General features: G+C 54.2%; 1 protein-coding gene across 2 annotated transcripts; it reads left to right on the forward strand.

Moving 5' to 3' along the window:
* The first annotated feature begins 27 nt into the window (after nucleotides 1-27).
* Nucleotides 28-18,166, forward strand: GMEB2 (glucocorticoid modulatory element binding protein 2). Of its 2 annotated transcripts, XM_054218547.1 has the most exons (10): nucleotides 28-127; nucleotides 3,107-3,298; nucleotides 8,013-8,110; nucleotides 8,909-9,036; nucleotides 10,460-10,563; nucleotides 12,771-12,928; nucleotides 14,592-14,663; nucleotides 15,237-15,374; nucleotides 15,941-16,063; nucleotides 16,270-18,166. In XM_054218547.1, the coding sequence occupies exons 2-10, from the start codon at nucleotides 3,168-3,170 to the stop codon at nucleotides 16,914-16,916; spliced, it is 1,599 nt and encodes a 532-aa protein (XP_054074522.1). In that variant the 5' UTR covers nucleotides 28-127; nucleotides 3,107-3,167; the 3' UTR covers nucleotides 16,917-18,166. The 2 variants fall into 2 exon arrangements, with proteins under 2 accessions (XP_054074522.1, XP_054074523.1); XM_054218548.1 differs by lacking the exons at nucleotides 28-127; nucleotides 3,107-3,298 and having other exon boundaries at nucleotides 8,914-9,036.
* The last annotated feature ends 10 nt before the right edge of the window (nucleotides 18,167-18,176 follow it).

The following is an 18,176-nucleotide window of genomic DNA, read 5'->3' on the forward strand; positions in this document are numbered from 1 at the left end:
CCCCCCCCTTCCCCCCCCCCCCCCCAACCCCGGTCTCCCTTCCCTTCCCTCCCCGCACCCACCGCCCGCCCAGCCGCAGCGCCCGCCGCCGGAGCCGGAGCGGGGCCGCGGGACCCCCGGCCCTGAGGTAAGAGCTGGGCCTGGCCCGCCCCGGCCTAGCCCGCCCGCGGGGCCTCCGCACGCGCCCGTCCGGCCGGCGGGTCCCTGCGGAGCGTCAGGACGTTACGGCAGCGGCAGGAGACGGCGGCAGCGCCCGGCCGCCCCCCCCCCCCCCCGCCTCCTCCTCCTCCTCCTCCTCCTCCTCCTCCTCCTCCTCCCCCTCCCTCCCTCACGCGCTGCCAGCGTGAGCGCGCCCACGCGCCCCCCCCTTCCCTCCCCCCCCCACGCCGGCCTCGCGCCCGGCGCCGCCGGCGGGAGCGCGCGCGCCGCCGCCGGGGGGGGGGGGGGGGGAGAGGGAGGAGGAGGAGGAGGGAACCCCCCGCGCGGCGCCACGCGGAGCACCGAGAGCTGCCCCCCCCCCCCGCCCCGTGCACCCTCCTCCGTGCCACCCTCCTCCCGTGCATCCCCCCGCTGCGCTCCGTTTCCCCCCCCCATTCCACCCTGTGCACCCTCTCGCCCACCCCTGCGCCTTCCGTACCCCCCCACCCTGTGCAACACCCACCTGCTGTGCCCACCCCCCCGCACCCCTGATGAAGCCCCCCCCCCCCCCACGAGCACACTCTCCTGCAGCCCCCCCCGCATGCATCCCCCTCAGCACCTCTCTGTGTGCAGCCCCCTCGCTCGCTACACCCAGTGCACCCCCCCATGCAGCCCGGTGTGCCCCCACACCCAGTGCAACCCCCCCCAAGCAGCCCTGTCGTCCCCCCCCTCCCCACGCTGCAGCACCCCACCTCTGTGCCCTCCACCCCAAAAATCCCTCCTTCCTCTCCAGTGGCGCAATGCTATTTTTTTTTTTTCTTTTTCCCTTTTTTTCCCCTTCCTCACCCCAAATCTTTCCTGCAGCCGCCAAAGTTTGCTCAGTGCCACCCAAGGGACCTGCAGGGGTGCACTGAGCCCTGGGTAGAGCCGGGGGAGCTCCCTGCCAGCCCCTGGCCCCCCAGCTGCACCCCACTGCTGCTGATTTCTTGTGTTTTCAGCCCAGTTTTTCCCTGTCCCACGCTGGTTCCTGCCCGCGGGAAGCCCAACAACACGCGCCTGGGGAGCTCCAGCCTCCCCGTCCTGCCCCTGCAGCTGCCCCTCCATCCAAGCTGGGCGGGATGTCGGGAGCATCCCGAAACCGGGCACTAGGGCAGAGCCCGTCATGGGCAATGCTAAGGCTGCGAGAGGGGTTTTACCCCAAAATGGCAGGCAGGAGTGGGGATAGAGCAGCAAAAAAAAAAAATAAAATGCAGCCAAGCATCTGCACTGTGTTTTGCATCTTTGGTCACCAGCGTGTGACACCCAGCTTTTATCTCGATAAAGGCAGCGGGTGCCGCAGGGAGCTGCCGTCCCGGTGGAGGAGCGATGGGGACGGGGCTGTGGCTGGTGTGCTGCAGCCCTGCCTGGTTCTGCAAGCGCTAAAATGCTGGTTTCTAGCAAACCCTCTCACCTTGCCCTCGGTCCGTCCTGCTGCAAAAACTGTTGTGTTGGTGACTTCACGCTGGGCTGTGTCGGAGGGACCCGGCCACCTTCAGCCACATGGCACGGATGAACCCCGTGGATTGTCTCGCATGGGTCAGGCAGGTGTTTCTGCAGGGCGTGAATGGCGTTGCAGAGCCAGGTCAGACACACCGGGTCAGTGCACGGCTCCAGGGGTGGCTAATGGTGGCCGAGCGGCTCCTCCACCGTGCTCCGAGGACTCCAGAGGAGCCGGAGGTTGACAAGGGCAGCGCTCGCACAACTACACCCTTGCACCCCTGTGCAGACTGCACCATGCTATAGGTGCTGTAGGAGATGCTTTGTAGTCACCTGCTTCTCAACTCCCGGGCGTTCGTGTGCGGGCAAGTGCCGCTCGGGCGTTAGGGGGGAACGCAGACCTGGCTCCCTCGTGGCACAGGGCTGAAGATCTTAGCAGAAGCCGATTTGCAAACAGCTTTTTGGCTCTAAATAGTATATGTTATCTTTATCGCGCTGTCCTTGTAACATTAATGATAACAGGGGTGTTTGGAAGATGTTTATCCACGCGTGTATATGCATGGGTTGGTAAAGGATATTTATTTCCCTTTCGGACCTCTCTTCTCCTATTGCTTGAATGGCTTAAAACTACTTTTAATTCTACAGTTACCTAAAATCCCCGGGAAAGCTGGCGGGAGAGGTGGGCGATGTGTCCCCGGGGGACCGGGGCTTTTCCCCGTGGGTGACGCTGTGCTCTGAGCACGGAGGCTGGAGCAGCCGCGGATGTGGCGCAACCGGGAGCGTGTAAAGATGCCAGACTCCTTGTGCCTTCCGTGAACTGGGGTGGCGGGTTTTTTTCCTCCAGATTTCTTCTTGCCTGTGAAATACTGGCTTTGCAGGGGTGGGTGCTGAAGTCGGTTTTAAGTGCTGTCTTAAAACTATTGCTGATTTATTAGAAATGCACGCTTTGAAACAGTTTTCAGATATCACTTTGTTTCTGCAGGCTTGAAGTGCTTTTTTAATTTGATTTTTTTGCGTGTGACTTTGGAGGAACGGGGAGAGTCCCCGTTTCTGCTGTGGAGGAGACGGTGACGACCTCCTCCAGCAGTGTGAAATTCTTCCGAGGTAGTTTGAAACACATTTGGAAACGCACCTTCAAACTAAATATCTTCCTAGAGGTTTGGATGAATGCCAGGGCCGTTTTTTTGCTTCCCATCCCCTAGGACCATTCCACTCTGCCCCTCGCCGCCCGTGCCCCAGTCCCTCCTCACCTCTTGCCTCTCTCCGTGCCCATCATCCTCACCCAGCCTGTGGAGCGTGTGTGTTGCGTTACCAGGCTCCCCTCATCCCTCCTCCTGGGATGGAGCCATTGGGGATTTGCTAATCCCCTTCTTAGGAGTGCAGGTTCCCTGCAGCCCCCTCTCCCCTTGTTCCCACCGCACCGATGGTCTTTCCGTGACCAATTTTAGCAAGGAGACCTTTTGACATGGGGCTTCCCCTCGTTTCTCCGCAGGCAGCCGGTGACCGAGGGCCCTCCTGCCTGGCTGCCCATCGTTGCCCGCCCCTGCCTGGTGATGGCCACTCCGGACGTCAGCGTGCACATGGAGGAGGTGGTGGTGGTGACGACACCCGACGGCACGGTGGATGGAGGCGGCGTGGAGGAGGTGAAAACGGTGCTGGTCACCACCAACCTGTCCCAGCACGGGTAAGAGATGGAGTTGATGCACACCGAGGTGACGTGCTGGAAACCTCCCACTCATGGTCATAGTCATCTGGGATGGGTATTATTTTGTCACCTACTACTTACTTCGGCACCACTTCTCACAGTGGGGACCTCAGCGATGCCCGGGCAGTCTCCAGTTCCTCGTTAGGTCCTCGCTGACACCCCTGGGACCATACCCAGGGCTGTGGGCTCGGCAGCTCCGAGCTTACAGGGTAGAGCAGGCTCCACTTTTCCTGTTGAAGCTGAGTTACCGCTGGTGATTTTAAGCTGGTGTTACCCAGAATAAAAAGCAATGCAACAGTTTGTTTTGGATGGATGGGGGGAAATGTCTTTTAAAAAAACCAAAACCAACAAAAACCCTAAAACCAAACCAAAACATCTTTTCTGAGTGGATGTGGATGTTGGAGTGGACGCAAATCCGGTTGGAACAGGACACCAGTAGCTAAATCAATGTTTTTCTGCTATTTATTTAATGATGGCTTTGCTAAGCTGCGGGCCTGCCTGAGATGAGGGGCAGGGCTCCCCTTCTCAAGGTGGGTTTGGGGCCATGTTTCTTTTCAGGAACCTCCGCTGCCAGCAACAGCAGGGAGAGAGGTGGCCTTGGATGGAGAGGCAAAAAAACAGAGTGAATGCGTCTGATTTTTTTAAAGTCCTGCTGCTTTGCCCAATTTCTGCCTTTCTTGTTGGCATTTCAGATTCGGGGCTGTTGCTCGTTCAGGTCTGGCCTGTTCAGGTGCACGTTGGTCAAGTCTTTGTTTCCATGGCCAAGGGGCTTGGCTGGTACCTTGGAGGCCCATGTGGTGATGGACTCTCTGCTTTATTTCTCTACAGTCTTTCCTGGGATGGTGCCCAGAGACACTCTAGTGCTTTGCTCTTTCGGTGGACGGAAAATCCAAGTTTACGCCTGAAGCTGGATCCAGGCAGGTTTGTCTGATCCAGAAGTCCCTGCACTTGAAAAGCGAGCGGCTGTTTATTGCTGTCCACAAAAAAGAGAGATTCGTCTCCTTTTCTCAATATTCCCTGCTGTTCCTATGTCGGTTCCCTTTGGCTCGGGGCAGGGCAGCAGGGCACAGCGTGGGCACCATTCCCCCTGTTGTGCTGTAACTCGTATAAAGCTCATTAACAGATGAAATTCCGGTAGGGAGCAGGCAGGGGCAGGCAGGGGCGAGAGCTGTCAGCGCTGGGGCAGGCAGTGAAGACGCCACGGGCAGGAGCTGCCCCACTCCTCCTCTGCATCCCGGGTCTGCAAGTGCTCCCGAGAGCCTTTTCCATTCCCAAAAGAGAGGGTGATGGTGGGGACGAAAGGCTCCGCTCCTCTTAATTCTTGCCTTCTGGCCCGCACTGACTTCCTTAGATCCCTTGGTAGGGAAGCAGCCAGATGTGAAACTTGGGATGTGGCTTCTCTTGGATGCAGAACAGTTTCTGGTTTTAATGTGGCTCTGAGCATTTGTAGACCCACGTGCAGCAACGCAGCGCCATGCAGGAACACGGATCGTGGCAGAGGCTGGCTCAGTCGGTTTGGTCTTCTTTCATTATTATTTTCCCCTCCTATTTTTCTTTGGAAACCTTTTCTCATCCTCCCGGTGTCCCCTGGATGGTCAGGAGGAGGGCAGCTCTGCCCAGCAGAAAGAGGATGATTTTTATTTAGTCGCAGCTACGAGCAGAGCATATCTTAGCAGGCATTAAGAGATTCCCTGAGGGTTTTCCATGCAAGCTCCTCGCTCCCACGTGCTCAGGGACAGCAGTGGGTCGATGGGAAGGATGTGGATCTTGGGCTTGTGGACTGGGACTCCCCTTGCCAAGCAGGGCAGTGGGGCTGGTGGTGGGTGGCAGCACGAGCCACCCACGGTCTCTCCGTAGCCTTGGGTGGTTGCCTCTGCTGGGCTCCGCTCCTCCCGGGGAGACGCTGGAGCGGTGCTGGCTCCCTCTCCCTCTGTTTTCCCTTTGCAGCCCCAGCTGGCGTAAGGAAAGCGGCTGCAAGCACGGGCTGGGATTCCTCGGCTTTGGCTCAGTCACTGCTGTGCGGGAAGCCGGCTTTGAACTTGTCTTATGTGACACTTAAAAATCGTGAGGCTGGGGTCACGGCCAGACTCGGCTTGGGGGTTGGCGCCTTTTTCTAGTGCTCCTTTGGGTATGGTTTTGCTATTTCAAAAAAAAAAAAAAAATGACCAGTGGTTAAGAGTTCATTAGTTCCCGTGTTTTTAAGATTGACTGGAAAAGGCAGAGGGCAATGCGAAAATAGTAATAATCAGCAAGAAACTTTCCTTTTTCTTCTGCATTTGGAAGGGATCTGTACTTGATGCTCTGAGGTGCTTGTACTTCTGATCAGCATCCCCACCGCAGGTTTCTGGTGAAGACTTTTTTTCTCTCTGAAGTTTCCAGGCAAGGCAGGAGCGGAGGAGTAAGGAGCCGCAAGCCTGCTGCTTTATCAGCAGGCACTTTCTTCTCTCCCTCCCATCTGGTTTATGGATCCTCCCAGGGAGGAAGATGAGAGCCATCCTTCCCCTGGCTTCGTCATGGCAACCGGCGAAGGCAGGACCGGCTTGGTGGGATGCACCGCTGGGGCTTGGAAGGTGTTTGAGTTTTCTCCTGCATCTGCCTCAGTCTGTTCCTCTGGAATGGGATGGGGGAAGCAGCGTGGAGAAACTCACCTTTTCTTGTGGTTTTCTTCCCCCACTCCCAGTTACATGTCCATGGCAGACACAGACTTGTTGCTTGAGTTTTTCATACAAGCTGTTCAAGTTGGTTTGTTTGTTTTTCTCTGGAGGATGGAGTTTAAGGTGTGGGCTGGCTTATTTCTCCCAATCCAGTAGTGCCTTTCAGTCATTTTTTGGAGCAGTGCGAATGTGATGGAGTCCTGGGGGAAGCTCTGTTTCAAGTGCTCACTTTCTGCTGGGGTGTTTCTTTTTGACAAGTCAGTGGAGAGTTTTGGGCTGGTGGCAGGCGGAGGCAGATCAGAGTCAGGGCTGTGGACTGCTGGGCTTTGCACGTCGGGACGTGGCTGCTGTCTTGCATCCCTGTCGTCCTGCTGAAGTAGTATTGCTGGCTTTTCTCCAAATGCATCTGGAGAAATGCAAGAACCAAGGAGCACGCTGATGAAGAAAAAACAGGTTACAATTCTTCCATTTTTCTCATGTCGAACTGCCATTTCTGTAATAGTTACCTGTCTGCAAATGCGTTAGCTCCGAGTTTACCTTTTCGAGTCCTTTTGCGTTGTCCATCACCTTTCCCTCCCAGGGGTCTGGGCTGTTGGTCGCTGTGAGCTGCAGCGGCAGTGTGGCATCCTGTGGTGCCTTTCTTCCACAACTGGGGCTGCCTTCAGCTCTCGCTTCTCGGAAGCCGCATCTCCCGAGTTACTCACCCGGTGAGGCTGAGCTGCCGCCCACACAGGTTCCCTTATCTCGGGGTTGCTCCCCACCAGGTACCTGCCCTGCGGCTGGCAAGGGGAGGGATGCTTTGAAGCTGCAGTTCCACCCTGGAGCAATCTGTTAAGAGGCCAGCATGGAAAAACCAGTTGCTCTTGAATTTGCTTGTCCTTGTGGCACTGCGGGTGGGAAATGCGGTTGCCAGTGAGTCACTAGGACCATTCTTATAATTCACCCGTGGTACCAAACTGGGGTAGATTTCAAGTTTATTTTCTCCTTGCAGTCTTCCTTAGGAAATTTATATGTTGAAGTATGTGAAAAGTCAACTGGTTTTCCCCCCCGCTGGACACGCTTGCTTGTAATTTGACATCTTCAATATCAAAACCAAATGCACATCTTAAAGCCCATTAGGAATGGTCCATGCTGAGACCTGGCTGGGATGCACAGGTTGGATCCAGAAGGGTACCAGCACGGGCTTCCTCCCTTGCTGGGAGCCGAGGCGGCGAGGAGTGTGTCCCCTAAATGCCTTTCCCATCTGAGTGTGCACTGAAGCTCGTTAGAGGGGCCTGGGGCTCTGTACGCTGCAGTGAGAGCTGGAGTGGGTGAACAGTGGGGGTGCGGATGCTGTGCAGGACCAGTTGTGTGTCTCCATCGGCAAAGCACCAAGAGAAGCCCGAAATCTCTGGGTTTGGAGGATGAAAGCAGTCGGATATCCAGCTATTAGTTAATATTATGGGTATATTGAGTTGTAAAAGGCTTAGAGATTTCATTGTGAGAGTCTATAGCTCATGTTACATTATCTCTGGTGATGGATCTGCTGTTAGGGTTTGTCAAACTCCTTTATAGCATGTTTGTGGCTCTTTGAGGTCCTGCTCCTGGGAGCATCCCGCGTACTGGGGGATTCAGCTAGTCCATTGCCCAGACAGCGGCAGCATGTTTCACACATGTTTTTCCTGGGGAAATCTTCTCAGGCAAAGCTGCCAGAAGCTGGCAGTGACTTCTGAGCGAGGGGCTGTGCTGACAGCATCCCTCCTCGCCAGCTCCCCAGCACGGGCTGTGCCGGAGGCAGCTCCATGGGGATGGGATTAAAAGGGAGGCGAGGCAGAGCTGGCTGGGCTGCTGGCAGCGGGCTGGCATGCCTGCCTGCTGGAGGGGGCTCTTCATCTCCGTACGGAAAAACAGAGCTGAGCCTCTCAAAAACAGAGCTGACTTTTTGCTCTTGTGGGAAAATGTAGTCCGAGTGACTTTGGAAGCAATATCTCCGTGGGGCATTGGGTGTGGGGGTGGCACATCCACGTGGCTTAACTCTGCCTCTCTGACTCTCTTACCAGTGGTGACATAAACGAAGATACGCTGGAGACCGAAAATGCAGCTGCTGCAGCTGCTGCTGCCTTTACAGCCTCCACGCATCTGAAGGAAGCGGTCCTAGGTAGGTTCAGCCCGTGCAGTAGCCCCTCGGTTGAGCTGCGCCAGCTCCACCACCCCAATATGGCACAACCCTGCACTGGTGCTGGCCGAGAAGGTCCAGCCATTGCTGTGCAGAGCTGCTGGCTGTCCCCAGCATCCGGGGATGCTCTCCTGGGGGCCCCAGGGATGCTCTCCTCAGCATCCAGGGGAGCCCAGCAGCTGCGGGGTGACTGGAAGGGAGCTCTTGGCTGCTGGCTGGGCTGCTGCTGCCCTCTCCTGGTGCAGGATGAGACCCTGTGTCTGGCCGTCGCCGGCTCCTGCCCTTCCAGCTTGTGATGGGGGACGTCAGTTTTGCCGCAAATTCACCAGCTTTGGTTACAAGTAAAAGTGAATTTTGCAAGCAAAGACTGTAACCAGCTGGGCTGGAGTTGCCTTAAAAACATTTGTGCTCTAAAACCAAAGGTGAATGTGTAATTACCTGAACAACATCATTCCTTTAATTTTTATCACGAATGGAATTTTTTCAGCCCTGGCCATTGACTTCTCAGATTTCGTGCACTCAGCTGCAGCCAGATCAGTATAAATCTGCCTGTGCTGTTTTGCCTGAGAAATTTGGGTGGTTGGACGCTTTAGTAGCGAAGTGCAACTGAGTGGTAGCCAGAAACCTCAACGCACCACACTGTGCGTTGTATACATTTATGTTTTTAATCCTGAGCTTCAAAAGTGCTTTATCACTGGATGTGCGACTTGGGGTGGTGAACTGGGGGCCGCAACTCACATTTCTTCTGGATCTTTCCCTTCCTCTGTTCCTTGTGAGAAGTGAAGATGGCTGAAGATGAGGACAGTTTGGAGGCAGAGATTGTCTACCCCATCACCTGCGGGGACAGCAAAGCCAATCTCATCTGGAGAAAGTTTGTGTGCCCCGGGATCAACGTGAAGTGTGTGCAGGTGAGAATAAAGGGCTGCGACGCTGGATTTGTGCCTTCCCATGCCCACATGCAGGCACACCTGACTTATCCTGGTTTTGATGGACTTTGATAAGCTGCTTTGCATCAAAACCACATTGTGGTGGGAGAGGAGGAAATTTCTTGGTACTGTGGTACCTGATATTGGTCTTCTCTGCCAAGTTGAGCAGTCCTGGCTGGAGAGATGCTGCCTCAATTTAGCTGCTTTATTGGAGAGTTGGAGAAATTTGGGCACTTCCAGTGTCTGCTCAGTTGGGAAGTTGAGAATTTGTTGAGAAGCTTATTGGTAGGGGACCTACTGAAGAGCTTCTGCTGTGTCCTGGATAACTCATGCTTAAAATTTGCATGAATTCAGGAACATATGATGAGTGATGTTGTCGTAAGCCATCACTGGCATTGTACACAGACTAAACAATATCCCACTGAGGGAGTGCCGCCTCTGGGCTCTGTTGCAAGAGGGATTTCTAAAGGATGGTCCTTGCCCTTCGTAGGAGAGAGGGTCTTTTCCATCCCAGAGGCAGAGGACAGGTACTGCCACAGATAATGCTGCTGCTGCCTAAAATTAGTCCTCTCTTTGCACCAAAGCCCATGTGCTTGTACAGAAGAACCAGTTTCTCATGAGTAATGGTGAGTGAGCTCTGTGTTAGTCAACATAGGAGGCTTGGTCTTGGGAAATCCTTTCTGAGAGGGGCTGTAAAGCAGCTTTTTAGAGGGCTGCCTTGTTCTGCAGGTTGCTTTTAGCTCAGCACATGGGTTCAGACACAGCTGGGTACGGAGGACAATGAAAGAAGGGAGAAGAGCTGGCAGCTGACACAGTGTATGCCAACTCCCTAAAGCTGGTTTTCGGTAGAAATGGGTGTGTGCCATGAGAGAGGCCAGAGGTTTCACTGGTATCAGTGGTTGGTCTCGGTAGCAGGAGGTCAAAGACTGAATGGGCTTCTCCTTCCCTCAGTTGGGCAGGGCATAGTGTGCCCCTGGATCCAAACGTCACCGTGGGCAGCCCAGATCTTGTTAGTGGGAGTGTCACCAGCTCACTGCGGTTAATGATACTTTGAACAAGCTACGGGTGTTTTTCACAGCCTGGGCTGGGCATTTAGCAAACTCCTCTGTGCTGTACACACCCCACACCCTTGGCTTTGAGCAGCTGTTAACCGACCGTGAAAGCAATATTTGGCTTTAAATTGTCTTAACCCGGTCAATGTTCTCTAAGGTGGAGAAGTGTGTGTCAGCCATCTGTTTTGGTGCTATTATTTAAACAGCACGTTGAGGCTGTGGTGCAGCTCCACTGCTGGGCACTGGGAAATGCCATCCAGGCAGCCTGGCTCCGCTGCTGAATCATGCTCGCGGGACACGCTTGCGTTGTTTTATGGCTTGTCACGCTGATGTCACACTTCTGCCTCTTGCAGTTTGACGATCACCTAATTAGTCCCAAGGAGTTTGTCCACTTGGCAGGCAAGTCGACCCTGAAGGATTGGAAGCGGGCGATCCGGATGAACGGGATCATGCTCCGGTTAGTCTCTTCGTTTGTATCTGCAGAACAACAATGGAGACTTCTTCTTTCTGGGGGATAACAGTGGGGTAGAACAGAGCCTTTGGCACAGTTGTTCCACTGGGAGAGCGAATGCACCGCTGGACATTTGTCTTAACAGCCTGGCCCCAAATGTGTTCTGTGCAGCTTTGCTTTGTCCTTGTGCCTAGGGAATAATCCGGGGCAAGAAATGTTTCCCTGGTCTTTTTAGGACTTGAACTGCCCTGAGTTCTCAGCTGGCATAAGGTCATTGAAAATCTTAATGGCTGCTGGTGGTCGGGCCATGCTGTCTATGGGTTTTCAGTGTGATCTACCAACTGGAAATCAGTCTGGTCATCAACTAACGCTCCCATTGCAGCACGTCTGCTTTACATCACTTTTTTTTTTTTTTTTTTCCCCCAAGGACTTACTTAAAGCTTATTTATGCAAGCATTTCTCTTCTCTAGTCTTAACTACAACAATTTAATTCTTGTCTGGTCTTCTTTATCACCAGCCCGAGACTGTGATTTAATTAAAATCTGTCTCTGCCTGTAGGCGGGATAACAAAGCATCACCTCTTTGCCCAGGAGTTGTCAGTGGTTTTGTGCTCTTTTCACAGGGTGACATTGCCTTTGCCTGTATTATTCTGCTTCAGTGCAGGCGTCTCCCATACTCCTTCTAAGCAGCTTTTGGTCTTGTAGATTTTGCATAATAGGCTTATGCTTTGGCAAGGCAGGTCTTTCAAGGAAAAAAAAAAAAACAAAACAAACAAACAAAAAAACCCAAACAAAACTTCATGAGGAATGTGTGAAGGCAAGCCCAGTGGCCCATGGGAGCTCAGGTTGTTGTTGGCCAGCAAAGCCTGGGGACACTTTGGAGCCAATGTGCTTAGACTGGGAAGATCACATATGCCAATGTTGCAACCCCCTTTGCTTAAGCTGAAAGGCCTTATTTTAGTTTATAAATAGGGTTATGCCACATTTCTTTTTGAGGTGTAGAGTCAAAAAGGGAAGGAAGAGACTTCCTGCTGTCTCACCCTGGGCTGAGGCTTCAGCTGACCCTTCTGCTGGAAGCTGCAGGGGAAAGGTGCTGGTGGGACCAGACTGGGACCTTCTTTTCTCCTTATTCCTCAACAAACCAGGAGTTCATCAGTCCCAGCACGGGTTCCTAGTTAAAATTACAGACCCCCATGCAGAAGAGCCTGCTCAGAGAGGTGGGCCCATCTCCAAAATCAGCTTGTCTGGAGGCCGAGCGTTGCCTTACTGTTGGGAGGTGGGAGAGCAAAAGGACAGGGTGGTTCTGCCATTGCTGTGGGGAGCCCCAGGGACACATGGGCACTCTGGGGGTTGGTGTGTGTTGCTCGTACAAAGGTGAGGGGTGTCCTCAGAGCAGATCAGGAGATCCCGGGGAGGAGGACCCTGTACAGTGTCACAGGGCAGGGATAAAACCGCTGCATGGGAGCATAGCCTGGGGTGACAGGGAAAAGCTCTCCCCGCTTCACTGCCGTTATGGGAATGGCAGTGGTTGGGCTCTAAACAGTACGTTTTCCCTGAAGGCTTCTAGCCAGCAGAAGATCTGCTGAGAGCAGTGTGGTTTGTCCTGAAGCTTCTCAAAGTGTGTTTAGTTTTACAGGGATATATCCTTAGGAAAAGCTCGTGTGTCTCTTGAGCCTCTCAGCCCAAGTTGAGTGCTCCGGCGGCAAAGAAAAGGACTTTTTCTTGGACTAAGGAAATTCATACTCTCTGGGTTGGACTTGAAGAGGAACCTTTTCAGAGGGCTGAAGTCCCGTTTCCCCTTCTCCATCCCACAGGAGGATGCAGGTTGTGGCAGGGAAGTGGTCAGAAACCGGATCTGCGCCAGTCCTTTGCCACAGCTGCAGCACGATGGGCCTTTTCCTTCCCATCCCAGCTTCCTGAAAGGCTTTACCATCTCTGGAATGTTGCGTGGTGGTTGGACTTGTGCGTGTCGCCAGTACAGAGCAGGCTGTGGATGCTGTTTTAATTAACTGTTAGTTAATGCTACCTCTAAGGTCAGGACACGGGGGGACTTGTCAAGGGAAACTCAGGCTGCTGCCTGTGCCGGCTCTCCTGGCTTTTGCTTTTCATCTGGGACTTTGAGAAGTCTGAGGGTGAAGGCTGCCAGGAGCCGCGTCTTGGAGCTCTCTGCTCCCGCTGACGTGCCTGTCCCTGTGCTTGCTCCCTGACTTGCAGGAAAATCATGGACTCGGGAGAGTTGGATTTCTACCAGCACACGAAGGTCTGTTCCAACACCTGCCGGAGCACCAAAATCGACCTGACTGGAGCCAGGGTGTCCTTGACGAGCCAGACATCGACGGAGTACATCCCTCTAACTCCCGCTTCTGCAGATGGTACGTCCAGCCATTCCTTGCACCCTAAACAGGGGCTTTGAAGCATTAAAGCACAACAAACGCCGTGTAACCAATGCCCCTTGTGATTGCCTCTCCTTTTGGCTTTGCGGGTTGTTTTATCCTCTGCTTTCTCTCCCTGCTCTGTTGCAGGATTCCCCGTAGCAGAGCTAGGCAGGGTCATTGTTAGAACATCTCGGCAGAGATGCAATAACTCACCTAGTTCTCTGCAACACTGCGTGACCCCAAGAGCTGCCCTTCTGGCCTCCTGCCTTAGCCCAAACTGTGTAGCTGAAGCAGAAGACTGCAATTAATCTGTAAGGGAACTGTAGTCGTTGCTCGATGAAGTCCTCTCTACTTGCTGCCGGTCGGGCACTGTGTCCGCAGGGATCAGCTCGGCTTCTGCTGTGCAGGGTGCCAGGGTAGGAATCCCTCCTCCTCCCAGCTCTAACCTGACTGCTTCCAGAATAATTTAGGCGTTTTCATTTAAGGCTCCCTGGCTGAATTATTATCGGGTTTGCTGATGAAAGATTAAAGAGAACTAGAGGATACAACAGATTTATTTTTTTTTATCTGCATTTGTGTAGGTAGTTTGTAAAACTGGATTTAAATGATGTTGTGGCTATGTAGCTGTAGCCCTACGCTTAATTTGACCTATAATTACTGGCAACTATTTTATTGGAAAGCTTTCTAATTTCTAAGTACATCTATATTTTTTAACTCCTTTTGTTTCTGAGAGTTAAGAACAGCCCGCAAAGAGCCCCACGTCCCGAGCTCCTGATGGTGTCTGTGGGAGCAGAGCAAGGGCAGAGCGAGCCCTTGGCTGGTTCCGCAGAGCGCCTCGGGCACCACATCCCAGTGCTGCGGTGGGGATGACAATGCACGACGCAGCCTGTCCTGAGCCCTCCCGTTAGACGTGGACATCAGCTTGCTAACGGGGAGACGCTTCCCACGCTGCTGGGCTGCACTGGAATAACCAGCGCCCTGAAGGCTGCAGAGTAATTGGATTTAATGGCAGCGGCTGAGCATTACAAACGCTCCATGCAGCACCGTGGGTCTCTGGCCAGATTCCCATTCATCCCGCTCCTGCGCATGGCTCAAGTGATGCCGGTTCCCTGGCTCTATGGTAACAAAACCGCTGAGATTCAGCAGAGCTGGAGGGAGGGAGGGGAGCCCCCCTTCATCCCTGCGCAGCAGGGGGATGCTCTCCCCTTCGAGGCTTTAGAAACCCTCCAGGCATCCCAGTCCTGCAAAGTGTAAGCTGGGCAAAAAAGGACTGCCCAAAAAAATCAGAGTCTAAATGTGTTTGACTTTTGCCCTCAGCAGTACTAGTGTGTGTGCAGGGAGGGCCAGGAGGGAAACGCTGCTCTTGGGCATGTGTTCTTGTGCAAGGGTTGCAGAAGCGATCCCTGGGGTATTGCCCTCCAGTGTGGAAAAATAAGTACTGCTGGCACAGCAACCGCATGCGGCTTCACCATCCGCTTGGGTGTCTCCCTCCCTTCAGCTTTGAGAGCTGCGTTCCAATAAAAGGGGTCCTATGCAATAAAAAGGAGAAGTTGCAGAAATGCAGTGAAGGAGTGCTTCCCGCAGAAACAGCCTGTGAAAAATACAGAGAAAAATCAGGACTTTTTTTTTTTTTTCTTTTCATTTTTGCTATTGGTTGCAGTGAATGGATCTCCGGCTACAATTACCATAGAAACATGTGAGGAGGCCAGCGATTGGAGCACCAGCATTGGAGGTATGGCTTGGGATCCTGGGATCCCGCTGGGCTCAGCGCATCCAGGACAGAGGATGGAGATGTAGGGAAAGAGGGAAGCAGCAGGGATGAGGAGCTCCCTTCTTGCCGGAGCAGCCCTGCTTGAGCCTCCACCGGGATTATTCGTTTGCCGCTTACCAGCGCATGCGCTGTGTTCTGTCCTGCCTGTGTGCGGTCTGACCACAGTGTTGTCTTGGGATGAAACTGTTCTAAGCACTAAGATGCCACAAGCGTAGGCCAAATGCTTGGTGAGGCTCTAGGAGGAAAATAAAATAAATCAGAGGGGTCATAAAATCATTCTTGCTCCTGTGGTTGCTCTGAGCAATGGGCTTTTCTATAGCATTGGTGTCCTGTTCGTCTGTGACAGAGGATGGGGAAAGCATGTCCTTTTCCAGCTGCCCCTCCTTCGGGTGCACCCTCTTGTCCCAGCACCCCGTGCCTGCAGCCCAGCAGGACTTCACCCTCGTAGGGGCCAGAAGGGGACCTCAGAGCAGATCACCACTAAAACCCCCCTCCAAGGATTTTGAGGTTCTCCTTTGTGTTCTCTTTCTCCAGATGACACCTTTGCTTTCTGGCGAGGCCTGAAGGACACGGGTCTCCTGGAAGAAGTGATCCACGAGTTCCACCAGGAGCTGGTGGAGACCATGAAGGGCTTGCAGCAGCGAGCGCAGGATCCCCCACTGCAGCTCGGTGGTGAGGACCTGGGCACAGGCGCTCAGAGGCATCTCAGGACTAAGAGGAGCTTGCGGATTTTTTTATTTTTTTTTTTTTTCTCCTTAGGGATATCTGGATGGCACAATAGGGATATAGTTCATCCTAAGTAAATCTCGTTTCTGGCTGCTCTCCGGGCAGGTTTTCAGCTGTGCTTGGGGATGCTTCTGGTGGCCTTAATTCTCTAATTCTGTTTGCCTGGGGCTTCCTATTTGCTGGCTCTGAGTCTAGACAAACACTTGGCTCAGGAAGTGAGGTGGAATTTAAGCCATCAAGTAATGATCTAGCAAGCAGCTACTGTGCCAGCAGATATCTTATCACCCCTGCTAAGCAGGAGGGGACTGTTGGTACGCTAGTGACCTCTTGCACTTTCTCATGGCTTCTTCTGTCTTATCCTCTTCCCCAGCCTCTCGCGTTACCCTCCTGCAGATTTTGGCTGTCTCAGCTGAGTGTGTTTGCTGTCGTAATGCTTTTTACCAAGCTATAAATACTCTGCGTAGGGTTTTTTTTCTTTTGCTTCCTCAAAGATCTGTGTCTTTATTTTTAAGATGCTGTTTTACTCAACAACGTAGTCCAGAACTTCGGTATGCTGGATCTGGTCAAGAAGGTCCTGGCCAGCCACAAGTGTCAGATGGATCGCTCGAGGGAGCAGTACACGCGGGATTTGGCAGGTATGCCCCCAGGACATGCTGGTGTTCCGGCACTTCTCATCGCTGCCAGCATGTTTTCTTTCTGTGTAAGAAAGTGGGATTTGGGTTAAAGCTGGCACCCGTTAAACCAGCCACGGTGGGACTGGCTGCTGCTGCTCCAGGCATTGCCACGCTCCCTGGGAAGCTCATCCCAGGTCTGGGCTGAGCTGACCCTCTTCTCTCTCCAGCTCTGGAGCAGCAGTGTGACGAGCACCGCAAGCGAGCGAAGGAGCTGAAGCACAAATCACAGCACCTCAACAACGTCCTGATGACCCTCACGCCCGTCTCCGTCCCTACGCCTTTAAAACGTCCCAGGCTGACCAGGGCCACCTCCGGACCAGCTGCCATCACCTCCCAAGTCCTGTCCCAGCCAGCGCAACTCGCGGTCACCCCCGGCGTGCCCGTCTCCCAGCTTACCAACCTCCCTCTCGGCAAAGTTGTCTCAGCCCTCCCGCCCTCGGTGCTGGGGAAAAGCCCGTCCCAGCCTCCTGCCGCCAGCTCCCCGGCCTCCCCGCTGCTGGGAGGGTACACGGTACTGGCCTCCGCCGGCTCCACCTTCCCTGGTACGGTGGAGATCCACCCGGACGCTTCCAACCTGACGGTGCTGAGCACGGCTGCGGTCCAGGATGGCAGCACGGTTGTGAAGGTGGTGAGCCCCTTCCAGCTGCTGACGCTGCCGGGACTTGGCACGACCATCCAGAACGTGACACAAATGGCTCCCGGTGGGAGTACGGTCGTGACTGTCCCCTCTGGTGCCACCGAGGCCACCGGGGATGAGCACGCCACCGCCGCCATTGAGGTGACCGCAGTGGCCGACGAAGCAGAGCAGAAGTGAAAGGGGGACTTGCCTGGAGGGACGCTGGCCGTGCCGCTCTGGGTGGAACTGCCTTTTCTCTGGCTGCGCTGCGGGACGAGGAGTGGTGTAATGAGGGGCACGGGTTAACGAGACTCAGAGCAGCTCACGTCGGTAATGAGGAGGTTCAGGTCAGAGGGAAGGTGGGGGAGGAAAGATACCTGGAGAAGGGAAAGGCAAAAATGCTCTGCCCTGATTGGAGGAGAAAAACCCAAAATCTTACTTTTTTTATAAAGCTTTCCTCCCCCGTTCTCTTGGAATAATTATTCCGTTCTAGATCGTCAGCCCTGCCTCGTCTGCAGGCGTAGCTGGAGGAGCATCAGTTAGAGCAGGAGCAGGGCACAGGGCAGGGAGAAGGTGGTAGCGAAAAGAAAAGCGGACGAAGCGCTGAGTGGGCACCGATCCGGCTGCCGAGGGTCTGGTGTGATCCGATGGGAGGTGTCAGGCTGCTCCCCGTCCCCAGGGGGCTCCGGGGAGGGAGCGGGGACGGTGAGAGCGAGTTGTCCATGGAATGCGTGTGGTCATTGAAAGCAGGGAGAGGGTCTGCGTGGCAGCGCGGGTGCAAGCCCCGGGAGGTTGCCTTCTGCGTGTGATGCTGGCTTTTGGTGGTGGAAACAAGCGGGAGCTGTCGTGGCAGTGGTCATGGTGGGTTGCCCAGGTCTGCTGGGGGAAGGAGCAGGGAGAGAGAAACCCCAGAGGGGCCGAGAAGAGCTGTAACTTCTGAGGATTTAGGGTCTCTTTATAGTTTTCTCCAAAAAAAAAAAAAGAAAAAAAAAAAAGTCCATTCTTTGGAACTTTAAGCAAAGCCCTTTTGTTGTGAAGATTGTGCCGTAAGGCAGAGACGTGCTGTTGAACGTGCAGAGAGATGAGCTGAATGGCAGCGCTCCGAGGAGCTTGCGCTTCATTAACGAGGTGTGACCCTGGTGCAGCATCTCGCCGGGCGCCTCATCCCACGGGAGCCGGGCGCTGCCATTCCCTCCCCGCCGGGTTCGAGCAGCTGTTCTCTGACGAGGTGGTGACCCCCCCCACGTTCTCCTTCCACCGTTGGACTCGCTGCGAGTCTCCTCTGGTCCCGTTGTAGGCCGGACACGCGCCGTGCGGCTGCAGCGATTTCACACTGTCTCTGGCTGGAAGGAGGCGGGTGCTTGAAGTGTTGGGGTTTCTACAAACTTGATCTGGCAGCAGCAGCGACGACAGGTCACTTTAATGAGCTAATAAATATTTTTTTTTTTTTGAAAGAGT

The sequence above is a fragment of the Rissa tridactyla genome, chromosome 12 (genome assembly GCF_028500815.1).
Source record: "Rissa tridactyla isolate bRisTri1 chromosome 12, bRisTri1.patW.cur.20221130, whole genome shotgun sequence".
NCBI classification, from domain to species: Eukaryota; Metazoa; Chordata; class Aves; order Charadriiformes; family Laridae; genus Rissa; species Rissa tridactyla.

Excerpts from the sequence above, each read along its gene's own strand:
- GMEB2 (XM_054218547.1), top strand. The coding sequence starts at position 3,168 with ATGGCCACTCCGGACGTCAGCGTGCACATGGAGGAGGTGGTGGTGGTG. Across the intron at positions 8,111-8,908 it reads TCTGAAGGAAGCGGTCCTAG|TGAAGATGGCTGAAGATGAG; the intron begins GTAGGTTCAGCC and ends CCTTGTGAGAAG. Across the intron at positions 10,564-12,770 it reads ATGAACGGGATCATGCTCCG|GAAAATCATGGACTCGGGAG; the intron begins GTTAGTCTCTTC and ends CCTGACTTGCAG.